Source organism: Hyperolius riggenbachi, chromosome 4 (genome assembly GCF_040937935.1).
Source record: "Hyperolius riggenbachi isolate aHypRig1 chromosome 4, aHypRig1.pri, whole genome shotgun sequence".
In the NCBI taxonomy this organism is placed as follows: Eukaryota; Metazoa; Chordata; class Amphibia; order Anura; family Hyperoliidae; genus Hyperolius; species Hyperolius riggenbachi.
In genome coordinates, this window is record NC_090649.1 from 106,831,305 (window position 1) to 106,849,136 (window position 17,832).

Consider the following 17,832-nt stretch of genomic DNA (forward strand, 5'->3'; position numbering starts at 1 on the left):
ACAGCTAAGAAATAAAACATTAAGATCAGATACATCAGTGTAATTTGTTTCCAGTACAGGAAGAGTTGAGAAACTCCAGTTGTTATCTCTATGCAAACAAGCCATTAAGCTCTCCGACTAAGTTAGTCATGGAGAGGGCTGTTATCTGACTTTTATTATCTCAACTGTTCCTGGACTATTTACTTTTCCTCTGCTAGAGGAGAGGTCATTACTTCACAGACTGCTCTGAAAGACTCATTTTGATTGCTGAGTGTTGTGTAATCTACACATATTATAGAATGATGCAATGTTAGAAAAAACACTATATACCTGAAAATAAAAGTATGAGAATATTTTCTTTGCTGCTAATCTTCTAGTAATTATTCATAGTACACAACCAATTCACTATATCATATTTTTTTTTCCGCTTCAGTGTCTCTTTAAGGCCTGGTGCACACAAAATACCGCTAGCAGATCCGCAAAATGCTAACAGATTTTGAAACGCTTTTTCTTATTTTTCTGCAGCGTTTCAGCTAGCGTTTTGCGCTTTTGTGTAGCGGTTTTGGTATAGTAGATTTCATGTATTGTTACAGTAAAGCTGTTACTGAACAGCTACTGTAACAAAAAACGCCTGGCAAACCGCTCTGAAGTCCCGTTTTTCAGAGCGGTTTGCATTTTTCCTATACTTAACATTGAGGCAGAAACGCATCCGCAATCCAAAATCTGCAGCAGCCTGGGAGTATGCGTTTCTGTAAACCGCCTCCCGCTCTGGTGTGCACCAGCCCATTGAAATACATTACCCAAGCGGATCCGCACCCGCAAGCAGATCGCAAACCGCAGCAGAACCGCTCTGGTGTGCACTAGGCCATAGTGTCTCTTTAACCACTTGAGGACCCACCCTTTACCCCCCCTTAAGGACCAGCGCTGTGCTGAGTGATCTGTGCTGGGTGGGCTCTGCAGCCCCCAGCACAGATCATGTAGCAGGCAGAGAGATCAGATCACCCCCCTTTTTTCCCCACTAGGGGGATGATGTGCTGGGGGGGTCCGATCTCTCATGCCTGCATGTGGCTGGCGGGGGGGGCAGCTCAAAGCCCCCCTCCGCGGCGAAATTCCCCCCTCCCTCTCCTACCTGCTCCCCCCCCCCCCGGAGATCAGGGCTGCACAGGACGCTATCCGTCCTGTGCAGCCAGTGACGGGACGTCCCCTGTCACATGGCGGCGATCCCCGGCCGCTGATTGGCCGGGGATCGCCGATCTGCCTTACGGCGCTGCTGCGCAGCAGCGCCGTACAAATGTAAACAAAGCGGATTATTTCCGCTTGTGTTTACATTTAGCCTGCGAGCCGCCATCGGCGGCCCGCAGGCTATTCACGGAGCCCCCCGCCGTGAATTGACAGGAAGCAGCCGCTCGCCCGAGCGGCTGCTTCCTGATTAATCAGCCTGCAGCTGGCGACGCAATACTGCGTCGCTGGTCCTGCAGCTGCCACTTTGCCGACGCGCGGTATGAGTGCGCGGTCGGCAAGTGGTTAAAGGGGAACTGAAGAGAGAGGTATATGGAGGCTGCCATGTGTATTTCCTTTTAAGCAATACCAGTTGACTGGCAGCCCTGCTGATCCTCTGCCTCTCATACTATTAGCCATAGCCCCTGAACAAGCATGCAGCAGATCAGGTGTTTTAAACTTTAAAGTCAGATCTGACAAGACTAGCTGCATGCTTGTTTCTGGTGTTATTCAGATACTACTGCCAGGCAACTGGTATTGATTAAAAGGAAATAAATATGGCAGTCTCTGTATACCTCTTACTTTAGTTCCCCTGGATCAGACACTTTTTCCATTCTGACCACTGCAGCTTTAACGGTTTATTGCTGGGTCATACAACCTATCACCTAAATGAATTTTACCTCCTTTTCTTGTCACTAATACAGCTTTCTTTTGGTGCTATTTGATTGCTGCTGTGATTTTTAGTTTTTATTATATTCATCAAAAAAAGACATACATTTTGTCAAATAATGATTTTTTTTTTTTACTTTCTGTGCTGACCTTTTTAAAATAAAGTAAACTTTCTATATACATTTTTGTCTAAATTTATTGTGCTACATGTCTTTAATCAATAAATAGACACTTATTGGATTTTTTTTTTGTTTGGGTAAAAGTTTTATAGCGTTTACAAACTATGGTGCAAAATGTCCCCAGTTTGAAGCATCTCTGACTTTTATGAGCACCTGTCATGTTTCAGGAGGTGCTAGAATTCCAGGATAGTATAAATACCCCCAAATGACCCCATGTTGGAAAGAAGACATCGTAAAGTATTCACTAAGAGGCATGGTGAGTTCATAGAAGATTTTATTTTTTGTCACATGTTAGCGGGCAATGACACTTTGTGACAAAACAAAAAAGGAAGTTTCCATTTCTGCTAACTTGTGACCAAAAAAAAAAATGAAATCTGCCACGGACTCACCATGCCCCTCTCTGAAAACTTTGGGGTGTCTACTTTCAAAAATGGGTTCATTTGTGGGGTGTGCTTACTGTCCTGGCATTATGGGCGATGCTAAATTTCAAGCACCCATGTAAAGCCTAATGGAGCTCATAGGATTTTGGCCCTTTAGCGCACCAAAGCTTCAAAAAAGTGTCACACGTGGTATCGCCGTACTCAGTAGAAATAGTATAATGTGTTTTGGGGTGTATTTTTACACATACCCATGCTGGGTGGGAGAAATCTCTTTGTAAATGAGAATGTTTTGATTTTTTTTTTTTTTTTTTTTTTTTTTACACACAATTGTCCATTTACAGAGATATTTCTACCACCCAGCATGGGTATGTGTAAAAATGCACCCTTTGTGGGGTGGGGTTCCTATACTGCCCTGGCATTTTAGGGGCCCAAAGCCGTGAGGAGTAGTCTGGAAACCAAATGCCTCAAAATGACTGTTCAGGGGTATAAGCATCTGCAAATTTTGATGACAGGTGATCTATGAGGGGCTGAATTTTGTGGAACCGGTCATAAGCAGGGTGGCCTCTTAGATGACAGGTTGTATTGACACTGAAGTGCATGAAGCGCAGGATGCTCTCAAATCGTGACCTGGACATGGCAGCAGAGAACATGGGCATGTGATGTATTGGGTGTGTAGACCAATAAGACCGCAATACATTATTTTTGACTAGACCCATGTTAAGGAGAAGGCCCCAAAAAATGTTACATTTGGAAACTTGGAGTGGTTTCCACAGAAAAGGCTGGGCATGGTAGCTTCTTGGATTGGCGGTTGCGTATGGTGTGGCATAACGGTTGGTCTCAGCCACAATTAAGTCGTAGAGACCAGCAGTGATCAGGAAAAAAAATTGTCACTGCGGTGGGGTGGGTGAGGGTTTGGCCGGGTGATCAGAAGCCTGCAGGGGGCACATTAGGGCCTGATCTGATGGATAGGAGTGCTAGGGGGTGACAGGAGGTGATTGTTGGGTGTCTCAGGGGGTGATTAGAGGGGAGAATAGATGCAATCAAGGCACTGGGGAGGTGATCGGAAGGGGGTCTGTGGGCGATCTGAGGGTGTGGGCGGGTAATTGGGTGTCCGCAAGGGGCAGATTAGGGTCTGATGGTTAGCAGTGACAGGTGGTGGTGACCAGGGGTGATTGATGGGTGATCAGTGGGTGATTAGAGGGGAGAACAGATGTAAACAATGCACTTGGGAGGTGATCTGAGGGTGGGTCTGCAGGCAATCTGAGGAAGTGGGCGGGTGATCAGGTGCCCGCAAGGGGCAGGTTAGGGTCTGATCTGATGGGTGGCAGTGACAGAGGCTGATTGATGGGTGATTGAGAGGTGGTCAGTGGGTCATTACAGGGGAGAATAGATGTATACAGTACACGGAGAGGGGTCTGGGCAGGATCCCCGGCTGATCAGTCCCCCAGGTCCCGCTGCCGATCGGCGTTACGCGGCCCTGGGGGTGCCACTTTGCCGCCGCCTATTGGTAATGGGCGGTCGGCAAGTGGTTAAAGGACAGCTCTGATGTCCCGGGGTACCCTCCGTTGCAGATGCCGACCTTGACAGGCACCAGTGGCCAGGAGCGTTCTGCACAGGTGCAGTAGTTCTGCGCCTGTGCACAACGCTACAGGCCATGTGAGCACAATCCTTAGCAGCACGCTTGCGCAGGCACAGAAGATGCCGACCTCACAAGGTCGGCATCTGCAACGGAGGGGATACCAGAGCTGAGGCGAGGGACATATCGTCCGCCATGGGGCTTGAGGAAGTCAAGGGTATGTAGATCTTGTTTGGTTTTGGGGTTTTTTTGTTGGACCTGTCCTTTAAGAGATAGAGATAGACATGCATGTACAGTGCCAAGCATACAAATAACTATGGTGTGTTCCTTTTTTACTTTCTCTGCCTGAAAAGCTTAAAAATGCAGGTTTCTGAGAGCAGAAAAGAGATAAATAGGACCAATAATTCACTGATTTTTATTCTGGCATACTTCAATGCATGTGTCATTGAGCGGAGACAATGACATTTTTTTAACATCATGTTTCTTTTAAGTAAGCAACTGTGATTTCCCATGATGCATCACTCCCGAGTATGCAAATCATCTGTTTATGCCCTAAAGCCAGGTTCGCATCCAGTGGTGTATTGTGAGCCACTGTATGCTTTATAAGCTCTCTAGGCTCACTACACACCAGCTGTTCTGGATTTGTGCCTGGCTTTAGGGGCATAAATAAATAATTTGCATATTCAGGTGCGATGCATTATGGGAAACCACCGTTGCGCACTTAAAATGTTCCTGAGATGGCTAAAAATTATACATACCTTGGACTTCCTCCAGCCCCTTCAGGCTGATCGGTTCCCCACCCTCTTCACAGGTCGCCTGGATCCTCCGCTAGGCATCCTGGTAATTCCGCCAGCCGGCTCAGTCTAGCCACGCGCGCTCCCGTGGCACTCCAGTGGCCAGCAGCTATCTGCACCTGTTCAGTAGTGCTGTGAAGGCGCAGAATGCTCCTGGCGACGGGGTGTGCGGTGAGGCTGCGCATTCGCAGTACGCCCCTGGTTTGCGGAGTCAGTGGGGCAAATAGAGGAGGATCCAGGTGGCAGAGGAAGACGGTGATGGACTGATTAGCCTGATGAAGGCTGGAGGAAGCCACGGGTAGGTGTGTATATATATATATATATATATATATATATATATATATATATATATATATATATATATATATATATATATATATATATATATATATATATATATATATATATATATATATATATATATATATATATAATTTTTTTTTTTTTTTTTTTTTTTTGCCATCTCAGGTTTACTTAAAGGATACCCAAGGTGACATGTGCATGTACAGTGCCTAGCACACAAATAACTATGTTGTGTTCCTTTTATGGTGTGACCCTCACTTATAAGAAATTACAGCTATAAAACACTTTATTAGCAGAAAATAGCTTCTGGATTTCGGCCGCATCCACCTGTAAATCCGCTTGGCTAATGTATTTCAATGGGCTGCTGCACACCAGAGCGGTAGGCATTTTGCAGAAATGCATACTCCCGGGCTGCAGCATTTTTTGGATTTCGGAGGCGTTTCTGCCTCGAAAAACGCAAAACGCTTGAAAAAACGCCAGATCCGAGCGGTTTTCCAGGCGTTTTTGTTACAGTAGCTGTTCAGTAACAGCTTTACTGTAACAATATCTGTAATCTGCTACACAAAAAAAGCTACACAAATCTACAAAACGCTAGCAACACGCTTTATAATAAGAAAAAACGCATCAAAATCTGCTAACGTTTTGCGGATCTGCTAGCGGTTTTTGGTGTGCACTAGACCTGAGAGCAGGAAACCGATAAAAATGGTCAATAGTTCATAGATTTTAGCTCTGCCATACTTCAATGAACGTGTCATTGAGCAAAAACACTAAAACAGTAAAAACGTAAAAAGTAGATTTAAATATAAAATAAAACTGTGGAATATCTTAAAAAGTCATTTTAGGAGGAGGGTGATAGATACAATTGTTTATTTTCACCTCGGGTGTCCTTTAAAGCTTAATTAATCACAAATACCTGCTGTTTTAAGAAGGCAAAATTATATTCTGTTGTGATCTGCTGTTGCTATTGGAGCATGATATATGCATTATATAGTAAGCCTGGGAGATCCCTGTGCCAGACTCTCCTCTAGACTGTCCATACATCTGTGTAATGCATCAGACATTGCTCCAGAAGGAATCTATAGCAATGCTGTGCTTTTCTAATGCTGGATTCATATTACTGAAGATTACATTTTAATAAGCCAGTTGTGTAAGGAGGTCACAGTGCTCTGTCTCCACAGCCTCCCTGTGCATTCCAATATCATTACTTGTACATCGCATGGGACACATTCTCTCCATGCTTTGCTGAATTCCAGGGCTGTTATTTCATCTGTCTACCTCGCTAATAAATATACATTTCTTTCAGATAGTGGGCTGTTTTCTTAAAGGGACCATCATCACTTTTTTTTTAATTACAAAACATCAAAGTGTGGTGTCTGCGCCAATGGTCCATTCTGGTCTGGCTGGAGTCCAGGGCAGATGTGCTTCTCCTGTCTTTAATAACTCTTCTGTGCTGTTTCTACAGTTATCACTATGGCGATAACTGTAAAAACAGCTCAGAAGAGTTATTAAAGACAGGAGATAAGCTTAGTGAATTGGGGCCATGGCTCCGATGGATTAGTTGCAGACTAGGAAGTGTGAACAGATCCTATTTATTAAGTTGAATCTGTTCACTGTCAGTTAGTTTAGTTGATAGCACACTGATGACCAGCAGAAAGAGTGTTGTGGCACTTTCTCATATTTACTGAATTTGGTATCTGCAGATTGCAGTAACGGCACAGCATTTGAAGTAGAAAGAATCCAGGCACCAGACCAAAGGTTCCAGGATCAACAACACCTTTAATACATCCTCAGAAAACTGACAGACAGCATAAGGAGTGTAGCCTAATGCGTCGTTTCCATGCAGCGCAGAGCAATGTGGTTCCAGGCGAGGAGCGGGGCTTTCTTTCATTATACTGAATGAGATCGCGGGCTGAGAGCGCGGCTTGCTTTCATTATACTGAGTGAGAGCGCGGCTTGCTTTCATTATACTGAGTGAGAGCGTGGGCTGAGAGCGCGGCTTGCTTTCATTATACTGAGTGAGAGCGTGGCTTGCTTTCACTATACTGAGTGAGAGCGCGACTTGCTTTCATTATACTGAATGGGATCGCGGGCTGAGAGTGCGGCTTGCTTTCATTATACTGAATGGCATCGCAGGCTGAGAGCGCGGCTTGCTTTCATTATACTGAATGGGATCGCGGGCTGAAGCGCCCCAAAATGCAGGCAACTATGCGCGGCGATTCAGCGGTGAATCGCCGTGCATGGATGGAAACGGCAGACAGTGCAGTCTATGCACTCTCTGATGTCCCTGTGATCGCGTTTCCATAAGCGCGATATACAGAAACGAGCCCTAACGGCTGTTTCACAGGTTATTCCCGCTTCATCATTGATGTGTTTTTTGCCTCTGACGTAGAGGGTAAAATGCAATGGTAACTTTAAAAATGAAAGAAAAAGTTGTGTAAATACTTTTTATTTCTTTAGCGCTAGCCTTCATTCTGTGTCGCAGGAAAACAGCTGGTAGAGAGGCACCTGACTGAATACTTTAGAGGTTTATTACGGGTTTATATACAGATGAGAACAACAAGCTCTGCTACTGACAGTCTGCACAACATTAGGGAAACGTTTGTCCCCAGAGTTGGGCTTTAAGGAATACCTTATGTGCTCTGCCGATTGCTCTGACTTTTAGTGCTGTAGTGGAAACAGTTGTAAGTGTTGACAGTTTGTCTCCTTCCTTGTTCCAAATACAGGATCTGACTCTGCCAACTATAACCTGCTGCTGAGCCGTGCCAGCCGTCATCTGTCTCCTGTGCAACAGAACCTGCTGAAGTTTGCCCTGTCTCTTCGCTCCTACTCAGCAACTGTGCAGACATTCCAGCAGGTTTGTATTGCCTGGAATCCCATCTGTGATGTACTGCAAGAATGCCATTACTCTGATGAGGAGGGGGGTCTATAAGTGCTTGCAGATGTTTCTTTCTCTGCTTGGGAGCTGTTGTGTTTTTAATAACGATTCTCTGCTGCAGTGAAATGTTGTAATCTTCAACTTTTAAAAGGAAAGTTGTAATCTTAACACATTTACCTTCATCCATCTTGTCATCAAAATAAGGGACAGTTTTTCTTGTGTTATTCTGTTACAGAGGAACTTTACCTGAATATTACCTAGTCTAAATACAATATTAAGCAGTAGCCTTGTTTTAGGCTGGCCTTGACTGACTAGATGGAATTTCTGGCTGTACTGCACTGGCTCTAAGCCCCAGCTGGCTGTCCTTCCTGATCAGGCTGTCTGGTCTGCCTATACTGCACTGGCTCTATGCCCCAGCCGGCTGCCCTTCCTGATCATGCTGTCTGGTCTGGCTGCACTGCACTGGCTCTATGCCTCAGCTAGCTGTCCTTCCTGATCATGCTGTCTGGTCTGCCTATACTGCACTGGCTCTATGCCCCAGCCGGCTGCCCTTCCTGATCATGCTGTCTGGTCTGGCTGCACTGCACTGGCTCTATGCCTCAGCTAGCTGTCCTTCCTGATCAGGCTGTCTGGTCTGGCTGTACTGCACTGGCTCTATGCCTCAGCTAGCTGTCATCAGGCTGTCTGGTCTGGCTGTACTGCACTGGCTCTATGCCTCAGCTAGCTGTCCTTCCTGATCAGGCTGTCTGGTCTGGCTGTACTACACTGGCTCTATGCCTCAGCTAGCTGTCCTTCCTGATCAGGCTGCCTGGTCTGCCTATACTGCGCTGGCTCTATGCCTCAGCTGGCGGTTTTTCCTGATCAGGTAGTCTGGTCTGGCTGTACTGCACTGGCTCTATGCCTCAGCTGGCGTTTTTTCCTGATCAGGTAGTCTGGTCTGGCTGTACTGCACTGGCTCTATGCCTCAGCTAGCTGTCCTTCCTGATCAGGCAGTCTGGTCTGGCTGTACTGCACTGGCTCTATGCCTCAGCTGGCGTTTTTTCCTGATCAGGTAGTCTGGTCTGGCTGTACTGCACTGGCTCTATGCCTCAGCTAGCTGTCCTTCCTGATCAGGCAGTCTGGTCTGGCTGTACTGCACTGGTTCTATGCCTCAGCTGGCTGTCCTTCCTGATCAGGCAGTCTGGTCTGGCTGTACTGCACTGGCTCTATGCCTCAGCTAGCTGTCCTTCCTGATCAGGCACAAGAATTGCCAGAGAAAGCACCCAAAATATGCAGCACCAGACCAATTAAGTCTCAAAAATATTACAAACTTTATTAGGGAATAGCAAACCAATTAAAAACCAATTAAAATCACCAAACCGTGACTGCAGCGGTATACAATCAATATAATAATTATATAAATAATAATAAAGTCCAAAAAAATCGTAAAGTTCCTCATACAAAAACCTCAAATACTAATGATCATAAATTTTGCATTCAATGCCATATAAATAAATAAATATCCAGACCCTTATAAATATAAACAAATGTCCGTGCACAAAACGGTCCTATAGCTATGTTGCACAATCAACAGTAATTTATTGAACGGAAAAAAGCACCTATTAGTCCAGAAAAGGATGAATAAATGAGTAATATTAAGGGGTTAGGCACCCAAAAATAAGTGCAGACAAAATTAAATCTAGTGAGGAAAAAGGGAAGAAAAAACTCTTCCTGAAGTGGGTTGATCCCGCGAGATGCATTAAAGAGAATCTGTATTGTTTAAATCGCTCAAAAGTAAACATACCAGTGCGTTAGGGGACATCTCCTATTACCCTCTGTCACAATTTCGCCGCTCCTCGCCGCATTATAAAGTGGTTAAAAACAGTTTTTAAAAGTTTGTTTGTAAACAAACAAAATGGCCACCAAAACAGGAAGTAGGTTGATGTACAGCATGTCCACACATAGAAAATACATCCATACACAAGCAGGCTGTATACAGCATTCCTTTTGAATCTCAAGAGATCATTTGTGTGTTTCTTTCCCCCATGCACTGAAGTTTCAGGCTGCTCTTTTCTTCCTGCAAACAGCTTTGCCCTTGTTTGTAATTCCTCAGTATGTGAAAGCCCAGCCAGCTCAGAGGACGATTTATCCAGCTTGTAAAAGATAAGAGAGAGAAGAGAGAAGCTGCTCTAATCCTAAATAACACACAGGCAGTGTGCATAAAGGGGAGTTCATAGCAGAACCACAACACTGAAGAACTTGGCAGCCTTCCAGACACAGGCCGACAAGTCTGACAGGGGAAAGATACATTGATTTCTTACAGAGACTGTGATAGCAGAAAGTGCTGCAGTAAGCCAGAACACATTAGAATAGCTTTTGGAACGTGTAGGATGATAAAAAACAGGATGCAATTTTTGTTACGGAGTCTCTTTAAGGCGTGCGGCGGCCATACATCTGTTCCTCCCACCTCCTTCATGTAAGTCCTTTTTTCTTCCCTTTTTCCTCACTAGATTTGATTTTGTCTGCACGTATTTTTGGGTGCCTAACCCCTTAATATTAGGTAGTCTGGTCTGGCTGTACTGCACTGGCTCTATGCCCCAGCCAGCTTTCCTTCCTGATCAGGTGGTCTGGCTGTACTGCACTGGCTCTATGCCTCAGCTGGCTATCCTTCCTGATCAGGCTGTGTGGTCTGGCTGCACTGCACTGGCTCTATGCCCCAGCCAGCTTTCCTTCCTGATCAGGCAGTCTGGTCTGGCTGTACTGCACTGGCTCTATATAGCTCTGTAAAATTATAAGCTATAGGCTCGCTATACATCAGCGGTTCTAGATGCAAAATGTGAAAAAGACGTGCAATCTTGTGCTGCTAGGGCAGTATCCAAGGGTTGCTGTTGGCGATCACACTTTAGCTGCTCCTTATTAGCCCGGCTGTTAAGAGGCACTTTTGGTTCTAGATGCAAGCCTGGCTTCAGGGGCATAAAGAGACAATTTGCATATTCAGTAGTGATGCATTGTTGGAAACCACAGTTGCTATCTTAAAGTTGAATTATCGCAAGTACCTTCTGTTTTAAGAGGGCAAACCACACTAAGCTTTGCTTTTTAGTAGGAGGGCTTTTCAGTTCAGTCTCCCCCCCCCCCCCCCTATACTTTCCTTGTGGATTTGGGTCACCCCGAGCTGCTTGGGGTATGATGTTGTTTCTTTCTTCAGTAGCACAGCTATCTTCTATCCACAAACTGAAAATTTTGGTAAACTGCAATGCTGTAGGATATTAGCTCACACTAATTTAGAGTCATGTATTTCAGATTGCTATTGATGAGGCTCCTCCTGCAGAATGTACAGCCTTTGTTGTGGTCCATGGACAGAAGACTTGTCATCTGGATGAGCTGCCGGCCCTGCTCAGTAATGCGCTGGAAAGGTATATAGACTGCTTACATTGATTGAGGTGTGGCTGTTTTGTGTTTGTATTGCTGAACAGTTATGGTTATTAAGCCATTTGTTGCTGGACTGTGTCAAGTCAAAGTGATACTTTTGTTGTCATTTGTCCAGGCCAAAACCTTTCATGTTCAAGGGGGATCACCAGTATCCCGGTACACTGCCAGAGAGGCCGTTTGCAATACTTTATGCTGAAATTGGCTCTGAAGGCTTCTCCACGTGGCACCAGCACCTGTCAGAGGCGGCCCGAGCGGGGAAGGTTTCCTATGTGCTCAGACACTATGATGCGGTAAGAGTTCTCATTATATTCTGAGTATTTGCAACATTTTCTGCCATAAAAGTTATTTCTCTCCTTAAGATCTTCATCTTCATATCACTAGTACCTCTGGACAACAGCCAATAGAAAATGTTTCAGAGTGCTTTGTGTGTGTGTTTTTTTTTTTCTTTTTTTCGTGTTTATTTATTTTTTTGTACAGCCTTAAAGTGACCTTGAAACAATCTGTAAAAAAAAGTTACGGTACTTACCTATTTAGAGGGAAGGTTCTGGATTCCATAGAACCTCCCAGTCCTCTCTCTTTCTCCTTATTACACCACTGTCACCCCGTTGAAGCCATTTGATCTGCTATTCGAATAGCTCTTTGGGACTGTTTGTAAAGGCATTGGAAGTGTTCATATCGCTGAGTACAAAGACGAGCGGCTCTGTTCTGCGCAGTGCGGAGCCATCCATCTCCTAAAGCACTCTGGGGACATCAGGGCCTCCAAATCCCGCACACAGAGTCCCAAAGGCGGGAAATTTGAATGGGGTACAGCGGTGGAACGAGGTAACGGAGACAGGACTAGGAAGGCTCTTGGCAGGGGTTGTCACATAATGTGGCAGAGTTTCCCCAAAATACACATAATGCCGCATTGTTCCACCTAAAAATACACATAATGTGGCAGCATTTCCCCCATAACCTCCCCCCACCCCCCCAAAAAAATGTAAGGCAGCTTTTCTTCCTTAAAGGGATCCTTAACTGGGAGGGATATGGATGTGTCCTTTTAAACAATACCAGCTGCTTGTCAGTCCTGCTGATCTCTGGTTGCAGTGGTGGCGTAATCACACATCTGAAACAAGCATGCAGCTAATCCAGTCTGACTTCAGTCAGAGCACCTGATCTGCATGCTTGTTCAGGGGCTGTGGCTAAAAGTATTAGAGCAGCCTTTCTCAACCTTTCTACCCTGGAGGAACCCTGCAAATAGCTTTTGGATCTCAAGGAATCCCTGCAAACAATTTTTTGATCTCGAGGAACCCCTGTATTAATTTTGCAGGAGGAATGGTCTTTAAAAGTATGTGTGGCTGTTTATTTCACTACCCTTATTACACTGCCACTCATTATACTGTCTCCTAAGCCCCTAATTTAGTGCTTCTTGTTACAGTACCACCTATTATAGTGAGCTCCATTATACATCCCCACGATGGGGGAAAATGCCAAGGAACCCCTGCAGAGTACTCAAGGAACCCTGGGGTTCCAGGGAACCCTGGTTGAGAAAGCCTGTATTAGAGACACAGGATAAGCAGGGGAGTCAGGCAACTGGTATTGTTTTAAAAGGAAAACTCCTTCTCCATCTCAGTTTAGGTTCACTTTACAAAGAAACAATAGGCAAGGTCTACCCCATAAAACCATAAAATACTAGGCAGAGTTCCCCCAGGTTTATTTTTCAGGGGTAGGGTGTGACCAGCCAGCACAACCTCCCCAAACAGGAGAAGAATACCAGTAAATCTTTCTTCATTTTATATTGCAAAATGGAAAACCCATTTATTTACAAAAATGCATGCAGATTCCTTTTTTAATTAGGGAAACCTATTATATTAATGAATAATTCCTGAGCCTGAACTAAGGATTTCAGCTCTTTGTCAGCCCTCTTCTGTTATATTTGACTATGCCTGCATAAATACCTGCGTACATTTCTTCTTTTCTCTTCAGGATCCCGGATCGGAGAAGGTTTTCCTGTCTGGTTATGGTGTGGAGTTGGTGATTAAGAGTACAGAGTATAAAGCTAAAGATGACACGCAGGTTCAAGGTAACCTGTTACCATCTTTGTTCCTTATGTTATTGGTCTTTGCCATGTGTTGAAACATGTTGGCCCTCTCCATTGGTCTGTAAGGCTGACTTATTTTTTTGCCTAATTTGATCTTTTTTCTTCAAATCTGCTGGTCATCATTTGTTCCCAACATGCTTGATCATTTAGACTTTCATTGATTTCAGGCACTTTATCTATTAAAAGAATGATCAGGCATGTTGGAAAATCTCATATACAAAAGATGAAGCACTTCCCTGCCAATCATGAGAACTACCAATAGATCAGCGTACTTATGTCACACCCACTTACTGATATTCATGATATGTTGAAGTGGGATCATAGACCTACAATTACTCAAGCTTCCAAGGACTGGCTTAAGATAGATCACAATGGCTATCATTCATAAAAGCAGTGCGGTAAAAAAAATCTGTGCGGGAAAATACCACATTAGTTTAGACTTCTGTGTGCTCATTCATAAAAATGTTTACAGTTGCGATACAAGTTCGGTATTTTCCCGAACTAGGCAGGTGGTAGGCTGGCGGTATGTTTGTGTAACATGAGAAGCTGCCGAGTTGATACATTGGCTTCAATTCTTCAAGCATTACCGCATTCGGTAATGCTGAAAACAGCTGACTTTACGGAGCACTTAGTAAGATGCTAATTCATCAAAGCTGTTACCGCATGAAAAGCTGACATTCCCGAGCAGAGAGATAAATTACCGACTTGTTCAGTGATTACCTCAACACATGTCAGTAAAATGTCAGCAAATGTTAATTCATCAGGCTTACAGCATTCGATAACATGTGCGGTGATTATCTCCAGCTCTCCCCTGTCGATAACAAGCTTGGAATGCCTTCAGTGTGGATGTCTCTGTGTTTGACACTAGCAGGCAGCTAATAGAAACCTCCCCTGCAAGTGCTGCTGATAGGTTGGCCAGGCTTCTCGGGTGGAACAGACCCCCCAGGCAGCAAACGGAGAGAAAAGAATAAAAGCTATTTTCCAGGCACCCTTCTTTTCCAGGCACCCTTCGGTAGTGTAACCTCTTGAGTGCCTGTTTAAATTTGCAGGGATGCAAGTGGGAGCTCGTGGCAAAATGACCTAAACAGGGAATATGTAATGTTTCTCAGCAGTTCATCTAAGTGTGGCAAGTAAATAGAAACTTAAGACTAATGAGACAGATTCAGCAAGAGCAGAGGCAGCACAACATGTATAAAGTGCACATCTATAGGGATGTCAGTCCTGCCTCTTTCCTATTGTAATGCCCTTACTGCATGGACTTCTTCGGTAACTTACCGAACATCTACCACATGTGTGAAAATATTGACGAATTAGCACACACAAGTGTAAAATACCGAATGCGGTATTTTAAGGACTTGGTTATTGTTATCGAACAGCCCTTGATGAATTGAAGCCATTTTCTCCTCCAGAGACAGCTTTACTACAGAAGAGGCAGCCCCAGCATCCCTTTACACGTGCATTTTTTAAAAACTGCCTCTCCTTGCCCTGAATCTGTCCATTAGTCTTTCTAAACAATCTATTTAATTGCCACAACTTAGAGGAACTTCAAAAAAATGTTACACATGCAGGCTTTCTAATGTGAAATTTTATCTGAAAACAGGTTCCCAAGGGGTTAAAAACACATCCTTGGTATTCAGGAATGCCTTTTTTTGCTCTGCTCTCACTGCAGCTGCTGCTTGGGAGGTCTGTCTCATTAGCTTAGCTGTTCTCCGCATGGTTATCGCTACTTCAAAGGGAGCAGTAATCTCCGTGCTGACACCGCTTGCTCTAATCTTTATGAATTGACATATGGTGACATTTAACATAATCACCGCACAAGGCGGTAATGGATCGCTCTGCTCTGGAATGTCAGCTTTTCATGCGGAAACAGCTTTTATGAATAAACACTTTGCTAAGTGCTCTGTAAATTCAGCTGTTTTCAGCATTTCCGCACGCGGAAATGCTTTATGAATGATAGCCATTACCTTCCCAAAGAAAGAAGACCAGTCAATAGGATAGACTCAAAAACCTCCTATTATTGGTGGCTGGATAGTGTAAAGGTTAAGGGCTCTACCTCTGACACAGGGGACCTGGGTTCAAATCTCGGGTCTGCCTGTTCAGTAAGCCAGCACCTATTCAGTAAGAGACCTAGGGCAAGACTCCTTAACACTGCTACTACCTACTGAGTGCGCTCTAGTGGCTGCCTCACAAGCGCTTTAGTCAGACAGGAGATATACAAATATAGGAATTATTATTATGGCATGCTCATTTAAACTTGTGAGCATGCATACTCCGTGCCACACATCCAAGATAGCATGTTTGTAAAGGCTATAAATTGAATACAACGTAAAATATGGCATAGGGGCATCAACTTGTCAAGTTCTATTAATCCCAAGGTAAAGTATGTTCATTACAGAGGAGGCTTTCCCACATCAGGATATAGCTTGGTATGCCTCCTTATATTTGGAGCATCATTCATTTCAACAGTTCATGTGATATGACAAATGAGTGCTCCAGAACAGCGTTTTTATAGCATATCTCAGCATTAGAATTTGTTTGTTAATGTTGCGTGGATAATGTTATACTTGCTCTTACATTGCATACAGTAATCTGCCTGTACATAGATAGAAGTTGCAGTGTGGCACCACCTGTACATATCAGATTGACTTGCTTGTACACCACAACATTGTGGGGATCAGCATGCAAAATTGATGTAATCTGAGTGCTCCAAATCTATTGCTCTTTTCCACCTGCGCATTTTGCCTTATGCCAGGGCTTCGTCATGATGTGGCTACTAGGTGGACTGGGAGGCCCTTATATACAGGGAGTGCAGAATTATTAGGTAAATGTGTATTTTGAGCACATCATCCTCTTTATGCATGTTGTCTTACTCCAAGCTGTATAGGCTCGAAAGCCTACTACCAATTAAGCATATTAGGTGATGTGCATCTCTGTAATGAGAAGAGGTGTGGTCTAATGACATCAACACCCTATATCAGGTGTGCATAATTATTAGGCAACTTCCTTTCCTTTGGCAAAATGGGTCAAAAGAAGGACTTGAAAAGGCTCAGAAAAGTCAAAAATAGTGAGATATCTTGCAAAGGGATGCAGCACTCTTAAAATTGCAAAGCTTCTGAAGCGTGATCATCGAACAATCAAGCATTTCATTCAAAATAGTCAAAAGGTTGCAAGAAGCGTGTGGAAAAGCCAAGGCGCAAAATAACTGCCCATGAACTGAGAAAAGTCAAGCGTGCAGCTGCCAAGATGCCACTTGCCACCAGTTTGGCCATATTTCAGAGCTGCAACATCACTGGAGTACCCAAAAGCACAAGGTGTGCAATACTCAGAGACATGGCCAAGGTAAGAAAGGCTGAAAGACGACCACCACTGAACAAGACACACAAGCTGAAACGTCAAGACTGGGCCAAGAAATATCTCAAGACTGATTTTTCTAAGGTTTTATGGACTGATGAAATGAGAGTGAGTATTGATGGGCCAGATGGATTGGCCCGTGGCTGGATTGGTAAAGGGCAGAGAGCTCCAGTCCGACTCAGACGCCAGCAAGGTGGAGGTGGAGTACTGGTTTGGGCTGGTATCATCAAAGATGAGCTTGTGGGGCCTTTTCGGGTTGAGGATGGAGTCAAGCTCAACTCCCAGTCTTACTGCCAGTTTCTGGAAGACACCTTCTTCAAGCAGTGGTACAGGAAGAAGTCTGCATCCTTCAAGAAAAACAAGATTTTCATGCAGGACAATGCGCCATCACACGCGTCCAAGTACTCCACAGCGTGGCTGGCAAGAAAGGGTATAAAAGAAGAAAAACTAATGACATGGCCTCCTTGTTCACCTGATCTGAACCCCATTGAGAACCTGTGGTCCATCATAAAATGTGAGATTTACAAGGAGGGAAAACAGTACACCTCTCCGAACAGTGTCTGGGAGGCTGTGGTTGCTGCTGCACACAATGTTGATGGTGAACAGAGCAAAACACTGACAGAATCCGTGGATGGCAGGCTTTTGAGTGTCCTTGCAAAGAAAGGTAGCTATATTGGTCACTGATTTGTTTTGTTTTGGTTTTTGAATGTCAGAAATGTATATTTGTGAATGTAAGTAATAAATCTAGGCAGCGCTAAGTAATGAGAATATTTAATCGTAATTAGCTCAGTTATAAAATTTATAAAATTTACAATAAAATAACTCAATAGACATATCCATTTGCCAGCAATTAAATGCAACAAATGTCATACACATCCACGCACCAATCACCTCCACACACCTACTGCAGTAGAAAAAATTGGTGAGTGCACTGGTATAAAAATATGTAAAAAATAAAAATACAAAATATAGATAAAAATATAGATAGATATGGATTCACAAATTATAGCAGCAAACTAT

At 44.1% G+C, this 17,832-nt stretch overlaps 1 protein-coding gene across 1 annotated transcript in view; it reads left to right on the forward strand.

The window, feature by feature from the left end:
• The window catches only part of UGGT1 (UDP-glucose glycoprotein glucosyltransferase 1), a 164,384-nt gene that overhangs the window by 36,337 nt on the left and 110,215 nt on the right, over positions 1–17,832 (forward strand). Inside the window, exons 5-8 of the mRNA XM_068233269.1 lie at positions 7,822–7,952; positions 11,253–11,365; positions 11,497–11,671; positions 13,347–13,443. Coding sequence (XP_068089370.1) covers positions 7,822–7,952; positions 11,253–11,365; positions 11,497–11,671; positions 13,347–13,443 — 516 coding nt within the window. The remainder of the gene's footprint in view (positions 1–7,821; positions 7,953–11,252; positions 11,366–11,496; positions 11,672–13,346; positions 13,444–17,832) is intronic.